This window comes from Amblyraja radiata, chromosome 22, assembly GCF_010909765.2.
Source record: "Amblyraja radiata isolate CabotCenter1 chromosome 22, sAmbRad1.1.pri, whole genome shotgun sequence".
NCBI lineage: Eukaryota > Metazoa > Chordata > Chondrichthyes > Rajiformes > Rajidae > Amblyraja > Amblyraja radiata.
In genome coordinates, this window is record NC_045977.1 from 15,585,726 (window position 1) to 15,605,434 (window position 19,709).

The following is a 19,709-nucleotide window of genomic DNA, read 5'->3' on the forward strand; positions in this document are numbered from 1 at the left end:
AGTCCATTGGCAGAGAGAGAGAGAGAGAGAGACAGCAAGGAATGTTGTGAAAAGAGGACTAAATGCCAGCAACTAAGGACTTCAACTCGAGTCTCAACAGGAAGATGTATCTGAGTCCATCAGGCAGCACATAAAATCACATTGAGGTGTCGGGGGCTGGACAGAGGTTAAGTAAAGGTGGAGTGACAGGTTTTTGCACAAATTACAGGCGGCAGATTTATTAGTTCCATGACCAATTGGTCTGATAAAACGACAGTCATAAAACCATAAAGCCACAACACAAGGCTGTAGTGACTCAGCGGGTCAGGCAGCATCTCTGGAGAACATGGATAGGTGACGTTTCGGGTTGGGATCCTTCTTCAGACTGAGTGTGTGTGATTGGGGGGGGGGGGGGGGGGAGAAAGCTGGGAGAAAGGAGGGGCAGGACAAAGCCTGGCGGGTAATAGGGTTAAAGGTAATAACAAGGAACTGCAGATGTTGGTTTATACCAAAGATAGACGTGCTGGAGTAACTCAGCAAGTCAAGCAACATCCTTGGAGAACATCGAGAGTGGCGTTTCGTGCCGGGACCGTTCTTCAGACTGATTGATGTTGGGAAGGGTTCGGACACACTACGTCACCTATCCATGTTCTCCAGGGATGTTGGCTGACCTGCCAAATCATTCCAGCACTTTTTGTATCTTAACTATTAGGTGGATACAAGGGGGGGGGGGGGGGGGGGTTGATAGGCAGATTGTTAGACAAAGCCAGAGATGGAAAGACAGAAGGTGTGAGATAAAAGGATTGAAGAGCTGTGAATTGTGAAGCTAGAGGAAGGAATGTAGGTGGCAGGGAAAGTGAAAGGGGAACAATAGGTGCGAGTCCAGATGAGGCAAGGGAGGGGGTGGGGGGGGGGGTGGGGGGGTGGGGGGGGAGAGTTTTATTGGCTGTAGAACTCGGCTCCAGTTCTATGAAGGCCAACTACCCACTACCCTCCTCATCCCTGTACGATCATTCCTCATGTCAATAGATGGCTGAGTGACTGAATCCACCCCCTTTTGTTCTAAGAGCTAAAGTTGTAAGAGAAGGAGTTAGGAGTTGTGCTTGGTCCATCATTCAAAAGAATCAGGGCTTCACATTGCACAGCGGGGGAGTTGCTGCCTTACAGCGCCCGAGACCCGGGTTCGATCATGACCTCAGGTGCTGTCTGTGTGAAGTTTGCACGTTTTCCCTGTGGGTTTTCTATGGGTTTCCTCCAGTTTCCTCCCACATCCCATAAACGTGTGGGTTTGTAGATTAATTGGTCTCTGTAAAATTGTCCCTGGTGTGTAGGGAGTGGATGAGAAAGTGTGAACGGGTGATCGATGGTTGACGTGCACTTGGTGGGCTGAAGGGCCTGTTTCCATGCTGTACCTATAAACTGCACTGAACTCTGGTAAACCAGAAACTGGATTGTAAATGATTGGGAAAACATTTGATGGTTTTTAAGTCACATTTTTGGTCAGCTTCACTGAAGTGGTTCCTTGTTGCTTTGTGTTGACTTCTACAAATAGACTTGTGAGAGCTCTGTAGACAGATGGACTCGCTGCCTTTGCTGAGGTGTCCTTTCTCTTCTCACTCAGGTGAAAGTGGGCTCGGAAAGTCGACCTTGGTCAACACCTTGTTCAAGTCGAAAGTCAGCCGGAAGTCGTGCACGCCCAACTATGTGGAGAGAATCCCCAGGACGGTGGAACTTCAAGCTATTAGTCACGGTGAGTGGAACTGGAAGCCGAACTGTGATGGTCCGGGCAGCTCGGGCTTTTCACGGGGTTTACCTGCTGGAAACGCAGCACGTAATACAAAAGTCAATCTGAAGAAGGGCCTCGACCCGAGACGTCACCCATTCCCTCTCTCCAGAGATGCTGCCTGTCCCGCTGAGTTACTCCAGCTTTTAGTGTCTATCTTCAGTTTAAACCAGTACCTGCAGTTCCTTCCTGCACAATTATATGTGACTATGTTGTCAGCAATAAATTTAAGCACTTTATTCCAATAATATTAGCAAGTAAATCAAGTTTTGGGTATTAAACAAACAAGCGGGTTATTTTAAAAACATAAATCACACACACGAGTAAAATGTGAGGTGCCGGTTTTGATGTATCCATTTCAGCATGCTCTACAATTGGACACCCCCCCCCCCCCCCCCTTTTCCATTTTTCTCCCCCCTACTACGATCTGTCTGAAGAAGGGTCCCGACCCAAAACGTCGCCTATCCCTGTCCTCCACAGATGCCGCATGACCCGCTGAGTTACTCCAGCACTTTGCATTCATTCAAGATTCCATCATCTGCAATTGCTTGTGTTTCCATTTTACTGCTCTGTCGAGGTCCTTTATTTACTCCTTTTGAAGCGATGCACGGAATTTCTGTCAATATTTAATTAGCGGGCTAGTTGGATGTGTGGATGTATTTGCATCTGTGTCAAATTAAAAACTTATTTTGATATGCAGCCTTTTATTAATGAGTTTCAGGAAAGGAGTAGTACAGAGCTTGGAATGTTTAATGTGGCTTCATTTCCAAGTATTAATTTGTCAGAGTATATTTTAACCCCATTTGCATTGTTAAACCAAAGTTTCTCTGAGATTGGATTGGATTGGATTGGATTCAATTTTATTGTCATTGCACTTTTCAGTGCAACGAAATGGTTTAGCCTGCAGTCATAACATAGAATAATAACAAAACAAACACTCAACTCAGTTTAAAGTCCCAAAGGCATTGTCTCTTCCCTCCTTGCTCTCCCTCTGCGCCGAGGCAATCCAAGCCTCCGATGTTGTGAACCCGCCGGGTGATGGTGTGCAAGTCCTGCGGCTGAATCCGAGCTCCGCAAACGGGCCGGTTCAAACTCCGCGGCCCAGGGCGGTCGAAGCTGCCGCCCTCCAGTTCAGCGGAAGCAGCTGTAGTTGCGGGAGCTCCGGAAAAACAGGTCACCAACCTGTGAGCTCACGAAGATGTCGTCCACTGGTCCGCGGCCGAGCCCCCGAGGCTCCAAAGTCAGGTCGGAAGTTGGGTCGCACCGCAACCACAGACCCGAAGTCGGCCAGCCTCGCGTTGGTAAGTCCTGGCTCTGCCTCCGGAGCCTCGAGGATCGGTCGCAGTTGGAGGCCGCCAGCTCCGCGATAGGCCTCAGCGCAGACGGACACGGAGACGGGGGATACGGCAGGAAAGGTCGCATCCCCCCCGAAGGAAGAGTCAAAAATCATGTTACACCCACCCCCCCACACATACACAACTAAATCAACCGAAATAAACTGTAAAAACGGGACAAAAGAAAACGAAAAAAGAAAAGACAAATGGACTGCAGGCGAGCCGCAGCTGCAAGGCAACGCCGCCACTAGATGCCCCTCTTCCCACTGCTTTCAGCATCATCGCTGGGGTAGGGTCTAGATCCACAGCCCGTGCCCAGATCTCATGCTACAAATGACGCCAGAATTAGTTCACAAGGTGGGAGGGTGAGACGTAGACATGGCGAGGATCAAAGACCAGATGAGAACATTGAGAGTAGAGTGGTTGTGGGGGAGGACATGATGCCGAGCTAAACTAATCTAATTCGAGGAAGGACATTCTTGCTATTGAGGGAGTGCAGCGTAGGTTTACAAGGTTAATTCCCGGGATGGCAGGACTGTCATATGCTGAGAGAATGGAGCGGCTGGGCTTGTACACTCTGGAGTTTAGAAGGATGAGAGGTGTTGTTATTGAAACATATAAGATTGTTAAGGGTTTGGACACGCTAGAGGCAGGAAACATGTTCCCGATGTTGGGGGAGTCCAGAACCAGGGGCCACAGTTTAAGAATAAGGGGTAAACCATTTAGAACGGAGACGAGGAAACACTTTTTCTCACAGAGAGTGTTGAGTCTGTGAAATTCTCTGCCTCAGAGGCCGGTTCTCTGGATACTTTCAAGAGAGAGCTAGATAGGGATCTTAAAGATAGCGGAGACAGGGGATATGGGGAGAAGGCAGGAACGGGGTACTGATTGGGGATGATCAGCCATGATCACATTGAATCTGGCTGGCTCAAAGGGCCTAATGACCTATTCCTGCACCCATTGTCTATTGTCTATTGTCTAATCCACAGTCCCTGCATGTGATTCATATCCCTCCATTCCCTGCATATCCACATTCCTATCTAAAACTGTGACTGTGACCATCTCTTTTCACTTGTCCTGGACAGTGTCTAGGTTTTTAAGTAACGTTAGGAAAGAATTCTTGCACAGGACGGAACTGCAGATGCTGGTTTACACCAAAGATAGAGTCAAAGTGCTGGCGTATCTCAGCGGGTCAGGCAGCATCTCTGGGGAAAAGGAATAGGTGACCCTTCTTCTTGCACTTAGCACAACATTCCATAGTTGTAAACAGCACAGAAACAGGCCCTTCGGCCCAACCTGCTCACTCTGACCAAGATGCCCCATCTACATTAGTCTCACCTGCCCACGTTTGGCCTATGTCCTTCTAAACCTTTCCTATCCATGTGCCCAAATGTCTTTTAAATGTTATGATAGTACCTGCCTCAACTACCTCCTCTGGCGGCTCTTTCCATACTCCCACCATTCTTTGTGTGAAAATGTTTCCCCTCAGATCTCTATTAAATCTTGCCCCTCTCATCTTAAACCCATGTCCTCTGGTTCTTGTTTCCCCAACATTGGGTAAAAGACTTGGTGCATTTACCCTATCAATTGCCCTCAAGATCTTAGGCACCTCTAAGATCGCCCCTCATTCTCCTGCGCTCCAAGAGATAAAGTCCTAGCCTGCCCAACTTCTCCCTGCATCTCAGGCCTTCGAGGCCTGGCAACATCCTCATAAATCTTCTCTATCCAGCTTAACAACGTAACAGTCCATGGCTTTCAGTTTCTTCTGCGGCTCGTTGCCATAACTGTGAAAGCAGATGACTGTAACTTCCAAGAAAACAGCTTGGTTTCACTGCTCGGGATGATATCTTTCCCAGAAGGCACATTACAAAACCTGTGTACTTCTCACAATTCAGCAGCATTCTACGGTGAATATTGAATTCTCTAACTTCAAGTAACCCCTGCACTCCCTGTCTCTCCATCCCTCCCCCACCCAAGTCATATCATTGTTACTTTTTTGCGTATCTTTCATTCATTTGTTCTATGTCTCACTACATCACTTGCTCTATCTCTCGTTTCCCTTTCCCCTGACTAGTCAGAAGCAGATTCTCGACCCGAAACATCACCAATTCCTTTTCTCCAGCGATGCTGCCTGTCCCGCTGAGTTACACTAGCTTTTTGTGTCTACCCACGGTGAATAGTCCCAGCCATTGTTGTCTGCCGTTAGTGTTAACTTAATCACTCAAATCAAAAGGCGAGATGCTAAGATGAGCTTCATGCTTCGTGATATCCAAGCTGACCGGCATTGTTTAGTTTCCTTCAGTTTAATTTAGAGATACAACGTGGAAACAGGCCCTTCGGCCCACCAAGTCCGTGCCAACCAGCGATCCATGCACATTAACACTATCCTACACACACTAGGGACAATTTACACTTATGCCAAGTATACAAGCCCCTTTTTAATTTAAGATACAAACCTTTGGAGAGTGGGAGGAAACCGAAGATCCCGGAGAAAGTACAAACTCTGTACAGACAGCACCGGTAGTCGGGATCGAACCCGGGTCTCTGGCGTTGTAAGGCAGTTACTCTACCGCAGCGCCACCATGCCGCCCTACCATTGTGTGCTTAAGGAAATGCCCGTGTTAACATGTAGGCATTTGTCAGCTCCTCAGGCACAAGTGCAGAACAGACTGCCCCAAGCCTCTTGTCCTTCATCACGGACAGATGTTGCCAGTTGTAGACGGTGCTATCTGAGTGTTTATACAGCTCAGTTTACAATCCCTGTCCGGTCCATGCGGATCACTCAGCAACTTGTGTTCTTTGGCAAGCACGAGCAACAAGTCAAATTCTGAAGGTGATCAAACCCATGAATGGTTTTAGTTTCTCAAGGCTCTATCAGGCACTGGTCAGACTGTATTGGGGGTACGGTGAACAGTTTGAGGCCCCACACTGATACTCTACTTCATTATCACGTGACATGCCACCGTGCAATCCTTTGTTTTGTGTACCGTACACAAAGTGTGCAAAGAGTTGCCACGTATAGGGCGCACACAGTTGCAATGTAGTCCCAATGGCCCCTCTTTGTTCCCAGCGGCCCCTCATGCCAAGTCCCTCTTGTTCTCCCTGCGCTCCCCCCTCCCTCGCGCCAGGTCGCTCTTTGTTCTCTCGGCGGCGCGCCCTCGACCGACCTCCAGCACGCGTATCTGAGGAAGGAAGTGCTGGAGTTGGGCAGGGTCCAGAGCAGAGCAGGTTTGCAAGAATGATCCCAGGGATGATTGGGTTCACGTACGATGAGCATTTCAAGGCAATGGGCCTGTACCCGCCGGAGGTTAGAAGGGTGAGGGGGGGACCTCATTAAAACTTACCTAATAGTGAAATGGCTTAGATAGAGTGGATGTGGAGAGGATGTTTCTTAGGTACATTGAGGTACCATTGAACCATTGAAACCAGAGCACACGAAAGAAGCATTTGTGGTCACAGGGGAGAACATGCAAACTCCACACAGACAGCACATGAGATTAGGATCGAATCTGGGTTTCTGATGTTGTGAGGCAACAGCTCAACCAGCTTGCACCACTGTACTCTAGGCTTTGAGTACTAACTTCCACTAGCAACTGTTGGACCTTGTTAATGGTCTGTGCAGTAGTCTGCAGGGTGGCCTAGTGATAGAGTTGCTGCCTTATAGCGCCAGAGACCCAGGTTCAGTCCTGACCATGGGTGCTGTCTGTACGGAGTAAAGATGGCAGTGGAGACCAAGTCATTTTAAATGGGAGATTGATAGGTTATTGAGTAAGTAAGGGTGTCAAAGGTTTCGGGGAGACGACAGAAGAATGGGGTTGAGAGGGGAAAGTAGATCAGCCATGATCCAATGGCGGAGCAGACTCGATGGGCCGAATATCCTAATTCAGATCATGTGCCTTATAAAGTTATGAAAACGTCACCTATCCATGTTCTCCAGAGATACTGCTAACGCTGAGTTACTCCAGCACTCGGTGTCCTTTTTTGTGCACCAGCATCTGCAACTCATTGTATATACTTAAGGGCCTGTCCCACTTAGGCAATTTTTTTGGGCGACTGCCGCAAAATTTTCAACATGGTGAAAAATGTCGGCGACATTGGCGACAATTTTTGCTGACGTAGGTTGTCGCCAGGTGTCCTAGGTGAATTCCATTAAAACTAGTCCCTGGCAGTCGCCTAATGAGTCACCTAAGTGGGATAGGCCCTTTACAGTCACTCAGTTTAAAGTCCCTCCATTAAATCTCTTCTCATACGGTGGCATTAAAGGCACTTTGATTCCATGCTCTTTATTTTCCCTTTCCCAGGGTTTTCTAATGTCTACGGTTTTTCCCTTGAACTTCAGCCATAAAATAAATAGTAAAAGAAAGGAAATTAAATATGATTATCACTAAATAAATGTTTGCAGCCGCGGGCAAACGATTGGTAATTTGTAATCCTACCATTACTTGCGCTAATGCTAATGAAGTGAGACTGCTGTGACAATGAAATTAGGCAAGCACACTGCCATGACCACGTGTCAGAGGTTCAAATCTCAGTGGAGCCTTTAACTCTAATCCATTTATTTAATCTCAGCGCACATTGTATCCTGAGGGCATTGAGATTCTAATCTTGAGCTACCTGAGCTCTTGAAGCTATTTCGAAACTATGTGGAATATCTTTGTGGGGAACTGAGAAAAAAAACTGCCGTCTTTTTAGCCGTGGAATCAAGGGGTAGTCAAGGGACAGTGTGCAGCCATTTGGCCCATCAAGTCAATGCTACTATCGTATCTGCCTCCTCCGTGACTCTTGGCAGGACATTTCAGTTCTCCCCCACACACACTGTGTATCATAAAAATAAGAAGAAAGTTGCATACACATCTTTAAACTATGTCCCTCTCTCCTTCATGCTAGGTTTTGGGCATTTCCACCCTGGGAGAAAGATTCCTTATCAATGCCTCTCATAGGTTTGTATGTTTCTATCAGGTCTCTCCTCAGCCTCTCACACTCCAAGAAAAATTATTCCATTTTAGTCATAGAGTCATACAGCATGGAAACAGGCCTTTCAGCCCAACTTGCCCACGCCAACCAACATGCCCCATCTACACTAGTCCCACCTGCCTGCATTTGGCCCATAACCCTCTAAACCTGTCCTATCCATGTCGGTGTCTAAATATTTCTTAAACGTTACGCTAGTTCCTGTGCCCAACTTTGTCCAGCTGCTCCTTACAGCTAATATCCTCTAATCCAGGCAGCATTCTGGTTAACCTCCTCTGCATCTTCTCCAAAGTCCACTCATGCTTCCTGTAAAGGGGGCGACCACATCAGCACCCAAATGCCCAGAGCTGCACACAATTTATGAACAGAACAAGGTTTGGCACGGTGGCGCAGGAGCAGAGTTGCTGCCTTACAGCGCCAGAGACCCGCGTTCGATCCTGACTATGGGTGCTGCCTGTACGCAAATTGTACTTTCTTCCCGTGACCAAGTGGGCTTTCTCCCACACTCCAAAGATGTGCAGGTTTGTAGGCTAATGGCTTGGTAACATTGTAAATTTTCCCTAGTGTGTGTAGGATAGTGTTAGTGTGCGGGGACCGCTGGTCGGTGCGGACTCGGTGGGCTGAAGGGTCTGTTTCTGTACTGTATCTCTGAACTGAACAAAAAATAAATAATCAAAGTTTAAAATGCTTATCAATTAATTATAAACCAATTCCCAGGCTGATCCTACTTCATAATGTCAGTAAAACTGAAAAAGCATCATGAAGGCAGATAATTCCTCAGAAACTTAGGTACAGAGGAGATCATCTGGTCATTTGAGGCACTTTGCTCTGTTGAACAAGTTCTGCCATTTATTTAGATTGACCTGTTCAATGCCAAGTTGATTTATTCACTATTGGCCATGACCCAAGAATACCCGGGGTTGGCACTGAGCCGGTTAAAGCCAATTCATATTTGTTTATAAATTGTGTCCATCTCTAGTCATGTGTGTAGCTCTGGTCATTGTGTGTAGCTCTGGTCATTGTGTGTAGCTCTGGTCATTGTGTGTAGCTCTGGTCATTGTGTGTAGCTCTGGTCATTGTGTGTAGCTCTGGTCATTGTGTGTAGTTCTGGTCATTGTGTGTAGTTCTGGTCATTGTGTGTAGCTCTGGTCATTGTGTGTAGTTCTGGTCGCCCCATTATAGGGAAGATGTGGAGACTTAGGAGAGGGTGCAGAAGAGATTTACCATGAGTTATCTGGATTAGTGAGTATGAACTACTCTCCCTGCTGCAGGCTTCAAGTAGATGTGGGGGAAACACATGCAGGGGTTTGTGCACCGAATGTACAGTTGAAGGGTGAGCTGGATGTCCACACGGCTGCCGATCGGATCGGAGCACAGAGCTTCCCTCTCACACAGTGGAGAAGTTAGCAAGGTGCAAGCTTACACATGCCTCGCATCGAGCGGAAAGCTGTGAAACCATAACTGACTCCAGAGATAAGGCCACCTCTTCGTTTATGTTGGTTCAGTGGCGCCAGCCTGCAGAGTCGGTGGATATCTACACAAGCCTTTCACATTGATGCATCTCCACTGTAGGGAGAGAGGGTGTGAACCCTTGCATTGTACAAAGCTCTCTGTGTTTGACTACTGGGTGGTGAGGCTAGGAGTCAAATTTATTTATGGATTCGAGACCCTTTTGCAAATATTGCTTTAAAGTTATTGTCAAGAAAGTTATCCCGTGTTCTAACTGCTGGATAGGTGATTTCAGATCGTCCTTGACATGCTTCTGTAATAGCGCCTTCATCTTGGCAAGTATTGGCTTGTAAAGTAAGAGAATAAATGTCCTCGATCTTCAAAGTGCCTCTGCGGTAATGTAAGTCGGTGTGTACAGAGAACTTTTGAACTTAATTGCAGGATGGCTGACTATCTTAATGGAATTCTCTCGATTATAAATCGTAAAGACTAGAGTATAGCGCAGGAACAGGCCCTTCAGCCCATCGTGACCATGCTGAATCTTTTTCTGCAGATTGGAAGAGTAACCATAATTGCAACTTTACTTTAGGCTTTAGAGAAGCAGCGTGGAAACAGGCCCTTCAGCCCATCGTGACCATGCTGAATCTTTTTCTGCAGATTGGAAGAGTAACCATAATTGCAACTTTACTTTAGGCTTTAGAGAAGCAGCGTGGAAACAGGCCCTTCGGCCCACCGAGTCTGCGCCAACCAGCGATCACCCCTTACATCCTACACACCAGGGACAATTTACAAATTTGGTTTACTGAAGCCAGTTAGCCGACAAACCTGGATGCCTTTGGAATGTGGGAGGAAGCTGGAGAAAACCTATGCGGTCACAGGGAGAACGTGCAAACTCCGTACTGACAGCCCCAGGAGTCAGGATCGAACCCAGACCTCTGGGGTTGTAAGGTAGCAACTCTACCGCTGCTCCACCGTGCCATCCTGCAGGCTTCTGCTCAGTCCATCAACGTGGTCCAACAGTTAGTTGCCAGTAGGCTAGTAAGTACTCAAAGCCGAGAGCACAGTGGCACAGCTGGTAGAGATGCTGCCCCCATGTGCCAGAGACACAGTTCGATCCTGACCTCCGGCGCTGCCTGTGTGGAGTTTGCACACTCTCCCTGTGACCGCATGGATTTCCTCCCACATCCCAAAGGCATGTATGTTTGTAGGTTAATTGGCCTCTGTAAAATGCCCCTCGCGTGTCGACAGTGGCTGAGAAAGTGGGATAACATAGAATTAGTGAGAATGGGTTATCAGTGGTTGGCATGGACTCGGTGGGCCGAAGGGCCTGCTTCCATGCTGCATCTTTCAATCGTTCAATCTTTCAATCAATCAATCAAAAGCGACCTACAAAATCCGTCTTTTCTTATTGTGTGTAATTATGTCATTAATTTATAAAACTTCAGTGAAACCGTAATATAAACTTCCTAATCAGTTACCTGATTGTTCAAAAGAAAATGTGATCAGTGCAGATAAAGTCTGCTTGAATTGTTATGAAACAAAAGCATAATTCATGTTGCGTTAACTTGGGCAAACAACAGATATTAAATCTGCAAAGATTTTCATTTCCACAAATAAATCATGGCTAGTTTTGATTTTGCTGCAGTATGACTCATTTGACTCTGACAAGATGCCTGAACCTTCCTTTTAAAAACTTGAAGTAGCAAATGGCCGGTTAGTTTATAGTTGCCTCTTAGACCAGTGAATGTAAATCATTCCACCAACACAGTGACAAATGGCTGAGTGATATATTTGAGGGAGCAGATATCCCTTTTGTACTTAACGATAACTATTCCGAACAATAGTTGTCGAAGAGCAGTGGAATATTCATTTCCGTTAGTGTGACCCTTGTCCTCAAAAAGACTGAAGCCAGAATTCACAAGCGTTTTTTCCACTGTTGTGATCTGTCAGCACTCAACAGAAACCAGAATAATAGACAGCTTTAGTTCAATGCGCTGGCCACAACCAAAATGAAGCTAGATGATCAAGACACTTTGTTCACAGCGGTAACACTCATTCCTGGGTCAGAGAGATATTTACATCAGGAGGATTGCTGAGGTCTTGCTAGGTGGCTCTGCAGCAAGACAGTTAAAGCTGAACTAGATTTGGTTAGAACGTAGAACTGTACAGCACAGGAACATCTCGTTTCCCTCTCCCCTGACTTTGTCTGAAGAAGGGCCTCGACCCAAAACATCACCCATTCCTCCTCTCCAGAGATGCTGAGTTACTCCAGCATTTTGTGTCTATCTTCAGGAACAGGCCCTAAGGTCAAAAGTCAAGAGCGTTTTATTGTCATATGTCCCAAATAGAACAATGAAATTCTTACTTGCAGCAGCACAACAGAATATGTAAACATAGTATTCTGTGAATAATATAATCAATGATAAAAATCTACACACACACACACATGCACACACACACACACACACACACACACACACACACACACACACACACACACACACACACACACACACACACACATACATACACACACACATATATATACACACACACACATACACGCACACATACACGCACACACACACACATACAGCCACACATATATACACACACATACATACACACACATACACATATATACACATACACACACACACACATACACCTACACATACATATATACACACAGACACATACACGTGCACACACACACACATACACACACACACATATATGCACACACACGCACGCACACATACACACACACATATACACACACATTTACACAAATACATATACACACATATTTATACACACATATACACGCACACATGTACATAAATAAACAAACAAACAATAATAGTGCAAAAAGCCAAAACCAAAGAACCAAAAAGGCTCCTTTATCTTCTTTCTGATGGCAGGAGTGAAATGAGAGCGTGGCCAGGGTGGTGTGGGTCTCTGGTGATGCTTGCTGCCTTTTTGAGTCAGCGATTCCCGTAAATCCCTCCGATGGTGGGGAGGTTGGTACGCGTGATCGACGGTCCACTGTGTCTGTGCCGAACTCGATGCCAAGTTAAACTGATGTCATCTGCCTGTACATGGTCCATATCCCTCTATTCTCTGCACTTCCATGTGCCTATCTGAAAGCATGTTAAACACCACTATCTTATCTGCCTCCACCACTACCCCTGGCAAAGCGTTCCAGGCCCCCACCGCTCTCTGTGTAAAAAAAAACTTGCTCTGCACATCTCCATTAAACTTTCCCCCTTTCACCTTATAGCTATACACACTAGTGTTAGATATTTCTACCCTCAGGAAAAAGGTTCTGACCGTCGACCCTATCAATGCCTTTCATACATTTATATACATCTATCATGAAATCAGTCAGTTTGAAGAAGGGTCACAAAATGTCTTCCACCCATTTCCCTCCAAGGATGCTGCATTTAGTTCCTCCAGCACTTCATTGTTTGCTCAAGGTTCCTGCATCTGCAGTTTCTTGTGTCTCTCGAGATCCACTTCTGTCAACAATGGCCAGCCCAATGTGCAAAAATTAAATAGTGCAGATAAACTTTACAAACTTTTATTTTGTGCTAATTTTGTGCTTCTGTATAATCCTCATTGGCTTTCTGACGTGTTGTACAATACTGAGCCCATACATGTCAGTCATAGGTACTGCAGTACAGTACACCACAGTAGCACAGTGGTGGGACGGTAGAGTTGCTGCCTTACAGAGCCACAGACCCGGGTTCGAGCCTTTACTCCGTGTGCTGTCTGTACGGAAACGTGGGTTTCCTCCGGATGCCCCGCTTTCTACTCATATTCCAAAGATGTGCAGGTTTGTAGGTTAATTGGCTCCAATAAAATTATCCCTAGTGTGTAGGATGCAAAACTGTGATAACATAGAACTAGTGTACGGGTGATTGTTGGTCGGTGCGGGCTTGGGGAGCCGAAGGGCCTGTTTTCACGCTGTAAACTAAATTAAACTTCAGGAGTTTGTACGTTCTCCCTGTGACCCCATGGGTTTCCTCCGGGTGCTCCGGTTTCTTCCCACATTCCAAAGGCGTGCAGGTTTGCAGGTTAATTGGCTATGGCAAACAATTTTGAACTGTCTCTACTGTATAGGATGATCAATGGTTGCCGTGGACTCAGTGGGCCGAAGGGCATGTTTCCGAACTGTATCACTGAAGTCTAAAGGCTAAATCATTCACCTTCCTGCTGTTGTACACTCACTTGTTGATGGTTTGAGTTGATTGATTGAAAGATACAGCGTAGAAACAGGACCTTCAGTTCGCTGAGTCCACACCGAGCATTGATCACCCGTTCACACTAGTACTACGTTATCCCACTTTCACACCTAATCGTTACATACTGGGGGTAATTTACAGAGGCCAATTAACCTACCGACCTGGACGTCTTTGGGATGTGCAGAAAAAGTTGGAGCAGGAGTGGAACTCCACAAGGTCACAGGGAGAACATGCAAACTCCACACAGACAGCACCCGAGGTCTCGATGGAACCTGGGTCTCTGCCACTGTGATGCAGCACCTCTACCAGATGTGCCACTGAGCACATCTGAGTTGTATTGGTTTTGTTGTATTTATCATTGCTATACGTATATAGTTTACGCTGCAAGCCTCATGTAAGATAGGAATTTTTATTGTACCCTGGTGTATACATCATTAAACTAAAATGGACAGGTGAAGCCCCGGATCGGGACCTCTCCAGACTGATTGTAGTGGGGGCGCGGGGGAACAGAGTTCCAGGCTCAGTTCCAGGCCAAGAGCCTACACATTGTCAGCTCCAACAACACCACGTGGCCTCTCCTCCAGCTTCCCACCAACTCTTGGTCGCACTGGTACTGCAACCAACTGAGTTTCTATGGAGTGTGGTCCCACCACCAGGCTGAGGAGCACCAAGAAAAATGTTCCCGATGTTGGGGGCAGTACAGAACCAGGGGTCACAGTTTAAGAATAATGGGTAGGCCATTTTGGACTGAGATGAGAAAAAACTTCTTCACCCAGAGAGTTGTGAATCTGTGGAATTCTCTGCCACAGAAGGCAGCGGAGGCCAATTCACTGGATGTATTCAAGAGAGAGTTAAATATAGCTCTTAGGGCTAACGGAATCAGGGGATATGGGGAGAAAGCAGGAACGGGGTACTGATTTTGGATGATCAGCCATGATCATATTGAATGGCGGTGCTGGCTCGAATGGCCGAATGGCCCACTCTGCCTATTTTCTATGAGACAGAGCTGCCTCTAAGTTGACCATAACTCAGCTCCGAAGCCACAGATACCTGGGTAGGAAATAGTGCCTCTTCCACTTTACACCACCAGGCTTGGAACTAGGATGCATTGCATGAGAGCTGAACAAAGTGCAGCCTGATGACAGATCCTTGCTATTGACAAGTATGAGTGTCTGTTGACTTAAGTGAGTTGAGTTTCAGAGTCAGACAGCTGAGATAGCTTTGAGACACAAGGAACTGCAGATGCGGGTCAGGCAGCATCTTTAGAGGACAAGGCTGGCGATGTTTTCGTTGGGACCCTTTTTCAGAGTCTCTTGAGTAAAACACAGTGCTAGTGTAACTCAGCGGGTCAGGCAACATCTCTGGAGAAATGAATAGGCAACGTTTTAGGTTGGGATCCTTCTTCAGACTCTCCTGTAACTCAGCATGTCAGGCAGCATCTCTGGAGGACACACACAGATGATGTTTCAGGTCAGGACCCTTCTTTAGACTTTCTTCAATAAAGTGCTGGAGTAACTCAGCGGGTCTGGCAGCCTGTGCTTGGTCAGGGCTGACTTTTTTAGGTAATATTTTATGTATGATTGCATTTACTGTAAACAATAACACAATTGCTGCTCTCCTTGACCGAGCTCTCTACTCCATAAGTTTAATCATGATGCTTTTTTTTGTGTCTTCTAGTTATTGAAGAAAAAGGAGTAAAGATGAATTTGACAGTTATTGACACGCCAGGATTCGGTGATCAAATAAACAATGAAAACTGGTGCGTAATTGATTACCTGCAGGGTTCAGTGTGTTGAGTTGCATATTCAAGTATTGTTCAGTGTTTGATTACAAAATGGTGATTGAACAGTTTGCACCATTAAATGAACATCAAATGGTAGGGATGTTTAAGATGGGGAAGGACGGGAATGCCTGGGATCCCTCGTTGGGGACCCCCGGAGGAGAAGAGCTCCGACCCGCCGGCCCGCGGCCTACAACACCTTGAAGCCGCGGTCTGCAGAGCTTCTAGCCGTGGGCGCGGCGGGGACTTACTTACCATCCAGAGCGGGATCCCTTGCCGAGAATCCCTGGAGAAGAGCTCCGGCCGCCGGCCTGCGGCCTACTTCATCCTGAAGCCACGGTCTCCGGTAGCGAAGCACCGATTCGGGACTTAACTTCCAGACGAGAGGGCCTGTCATCTGGCCGCCCGCAGCGGCGACTGTGGAGGTTATGGCTCTGACCACGACGGAAAATGGAGGAGGACTGACTATACTTTGTGCCTTCCACCACCGTGAAGAATGCCGTGGTGGATGTGTGTGTTACATTTTTATTGTGTATTGTGTGTTCTTTTTTATTGTACCGCTGTTGGCAAGTTCATTTCACTGCACTTTATTGTGTATGTGATGAATAAATCTGATTGATTGATGGAGCACGAAGAACAGGGAGACAGGAGTTTGGGAAGGTCACCTCCATCACATGCCATTCTGTCATGGAAATATATCACTGGCTCTTCATCACTCAGTTCTTGGGTCTGGATCAAAGAACACTTCACCTAAATGCAATGCACGAACATCATCATAAATAGGATAGCTCATAGAACATGGAACAGTACAGCTCAGGAACAGAGCACACAATATCCAAGTTGAAGCCAAGTTAAATTGATCTCCTCTGCTCACATGCCATCTCTATCCCTCCATTCCCTGCATAACCATGAGCCTGTCTAAAGGCCTTGGATTCCTCTGTTGTATCTGCCTCCACCACCACCCCCAGGCAGTGCTTTCCAGGCGCCCACCACTCTCTGTAAAAAAACAAACTTAACCCGGATTTCTCATTTAAACTTTGTCTCGCCCCAAAGTTACGCCCTGCACAGTGGCGCAGCTGGTAGAGCTACTGCCTCACCCTGCCAGCAACAGGGGTTCAATCCTGACCTCAGAAGCTTTCAATGCGGAATTTGCACGTTCTCCGTGTGACCGCGCGGGTTTCCACCGGACGCTCCGGATTCCTACTACATCCCAAAGGCACGCGGGTCTGTCTGTTCATTGGTATTGGCACAATGCCCCTACTGTATGTGAGTGGATGCGGAAGGGGGATAACATGGAGCTAGTGTTAATGGGTAATTGATGGTCGGTGTGGGCCGAAGAGCCTGTTTCCATGCTGCATCTATAAACAAATCTACAGCCATGTCTGAATAGCAGAGTAGACTAAATCGGCCAATTGGCCTATTTCTGCTCCTATAAGTTAGCGGGGCAGAATTAGGCCATTCGGCCCAACGGGTCTCTGGCGCTGTGAGGCATCAGTTCCACCAGCTGCGCCACAGCGCAAGCGAATTCCCAGGCAAATCAGGAGGGAGTCTTAGTGAGAGTCCTACAGCGTGGAAATAGGCTCTTCGGCCCGACTTGCCCATGCCGACCAACATGCCCCATCTGCACTCGTCCCACCTGAGGGAGTTGAAGTGGGGAACAAGAACAACTGGTCAACTATCCAGATAAACCCCCCAGCATTTGGGAGATCGCCACTCGCTGGGTTTATTCCTGGGAAACCTTTCTAATCAAAGCATTTTCTGTTGCAGCTGGGAGCCAATTGTGAAATACATTAATGAACAGTATGAGAAATACCTGCGAGAGGAGATTAATATCAATCGGAAGAAGAGGATTCCTGACACCAGGGTACACTGCTGTGTATATTTTGTGCCTCCCACTGGACACTGGTATGTAGACTATGGTCAAACTCTATCTCTCAATAACTGTCGATAACCTTCCGTAAAGGTCTGTTGAGATGAAGCCACCTAATGATTATAAGCTTGTGCGTTGCTCTTTGAAGATGTGCAATGGAAACTAAAACTGCACTCACTTGATTTCTGACATCCCTCAAATATCGTGCTCAATCTTTCTGACACCGTCCAAAAGATTGAATAACATAGCTGCGGCATTTGGTTGGAATGTGTTTAATTCCCCCGGCAATTGAAGTATGTTAATTGGAAAATAAGTCTAGAGGTCTATTCCCACCTGACCCTCCCTATCATCATTCTGATTGCAAAGGGGGTTTGTTTAAAAGGCAGCGACGTTTTGTGTTAGTCTCGCAGTGGGTAGAATTCTTGCCTCTGAGTTTGTTTAAGTTGTTTTTAGTTTAAAAATACAGCGTGCACACAGGCCCTTCGGCCCACCAGCAGCCCCCTGTACACAACACTATCTTACACACTAGGGACAATTTACAATTTTTTTTACCGAAGCCAAATTAATCTACAAACCTGTACGTCTTTGGAGTGTGGGGGGAAACTGGAGAACCCAGTAGAACACACATGCGGTCACGGGGAGAACGTACAGAGAACATCCCCAAGTCAGGATCGAACCCGTGTCTCCACCGCTGCACCACCGTGCTGCCCTAACCTTACCTGGAGGGCCACCAAGACCTTGGCTGACACCCAGAACAATCAGACAAGAGATGAAAACTGAGGTCACATCTGCAGGTTCGATCCGGACTCCGGGTGCTGTCTAAACGGAGTTTGTACGTTCTCCCCTCCCCGCGTGGGTTTTCTCCGGGTGCTCCAGTTTCCTCCAACACTCCAAAGGCGTACAGGTTTGTAGGTTAATTGGCTTTGGTAAGATTGTAAATTGTCCCTAGTGTGTAGGGTGGTGTTAAATGAGGGGATCGCTGGTGGCCCAAACACGGTGGGCCGAAAGGCCTGTTTCCGTGCTGGATCTCTAAACTAACCTGAACTAAATCTGCCTTCCTCAATGCAAATGGTCACTGCAAAGTTGTAATTAGAAAGGACTTTGCTCAGTGTTTAACTCTCAAATAATACCATTCATTAAGTAGAGAGTCTGATCATTATCTTACTGCTATTCTGAATTTTCACAGCAAGTAAATTGGATGCGGTGTCCCTGCTTTACAAGGATGATACAAGGAACTGTGAACAGTTGAGCTTCCTGCAATGTTGTATTTTCCATAATATGTTGCTTCGCATAGCATGTAAATTAACAAATGAAAATGTAAAAGCGTCAGAAGGTTGCTGAGAAGTTGGATGATGAATCCCTCATGTTTGTTAACACCAAAACGGGCTTCCAGAGGTTTGGAGGTGGGGATGCTGGATATAAAAGCTGAAAGTTGATACGGGTCCATGCAAGTAATGGATCGGGTTGGGATTAAGGGTTTGATGCACTTCATGTAATGTTCAGACTGTGGAGAGGTTTGCAGCAAAGGTGTACTGAGGCAATGCCATCTGCATAATACTTATGTGACTTACATAAAACAAAGTGACTTACGTGACGGTCATGTTCCGTGTACACTTACGGAAGTCAGATTTTTACATTAAAAAGTCGGAATCACCATCCCCAACCCCTGCCTGAAATAACTTGCTGAATCTGAAGAAGGGTCTCATCCCAAAACACTGCCTGCCCATGTTTTCCGGAGATGCTGCCTGACCCCCCCAGTAATTCCAGTACTTTGTGTCCGTCACTGAGAGTATTAACTGTCTCGGTGGCTTAAGGCTGCGACCAGGGCACTTTCTGCGGCGCACGGCCTTCTGGGTACGCACCTCCGCCATTGTCGGCTTTGTGTCTGAAGTGAATTTGAATGCTCCAACAGTGTTGTGGAAATTACAAACCGTCTTGATTGAACTAGCTACTGAGCACAGAATTGTCTACGTAAGTGCGAATTTATGGACGTCGTCTATTGTGTACGTCGGGGAGTGTCTGTTGTTTAATGTCTGTTTCAATTGTTGGTAAAGGAGACAATTCCTTTGACCTTCCTCAACAGGGAGGGTGATACAAGTGAGAGGAAGTGTGTATGTACTTCCTGCCCACCAAGTACTTGGCCCCGATTGTGCAAAGTATAATGGAAAGATGTACGCTGTGCAAGTTCACTGTAGTCTATTGACAGGTTGTTATAACAAGGTTCACTACTGTTAGTGTCAGAGGGTGGTGAATCTGTGGAATTCGGTGCCTCAGAAGGCTGTGGAGACCGTCAATG

The 19,709-nt window shown here is 46.7% G+C and overlaps 1 protein-coding gene across 3 annotated transcripts in view; it reads left to right on the forward strand.

The window, feature by feature from the left end:
• Positions 1 to 19,709, forward strand: part of LOC116985617 (septin-9-like) — a 318,348-nt gene that overhangs the window by 257,562 nt on the left and 41,077 nt on the right. For all 3 annotated transcript variants that reach the window (XM_033040464.1, XM_033040466.1, XM_033040465.1), the window contains 3 exons: positions 1,601 to 1,729; positions 15,441 to 15,522; positions 17,311 to 17,448. In XM_033040464.1, coding sequence (XP_032896355.1) covers positions 1,601 to 1,729; positions 15,441 to 15,522; positions 17,311 to 17,448 — 349 coding nt within the window. The remainder of the gene's footprint in view (positions 1 to 1,600; positions 1,730 to 15,440; positions 15,523 to 17,310; positions 17,449 to 19,709) is intronic.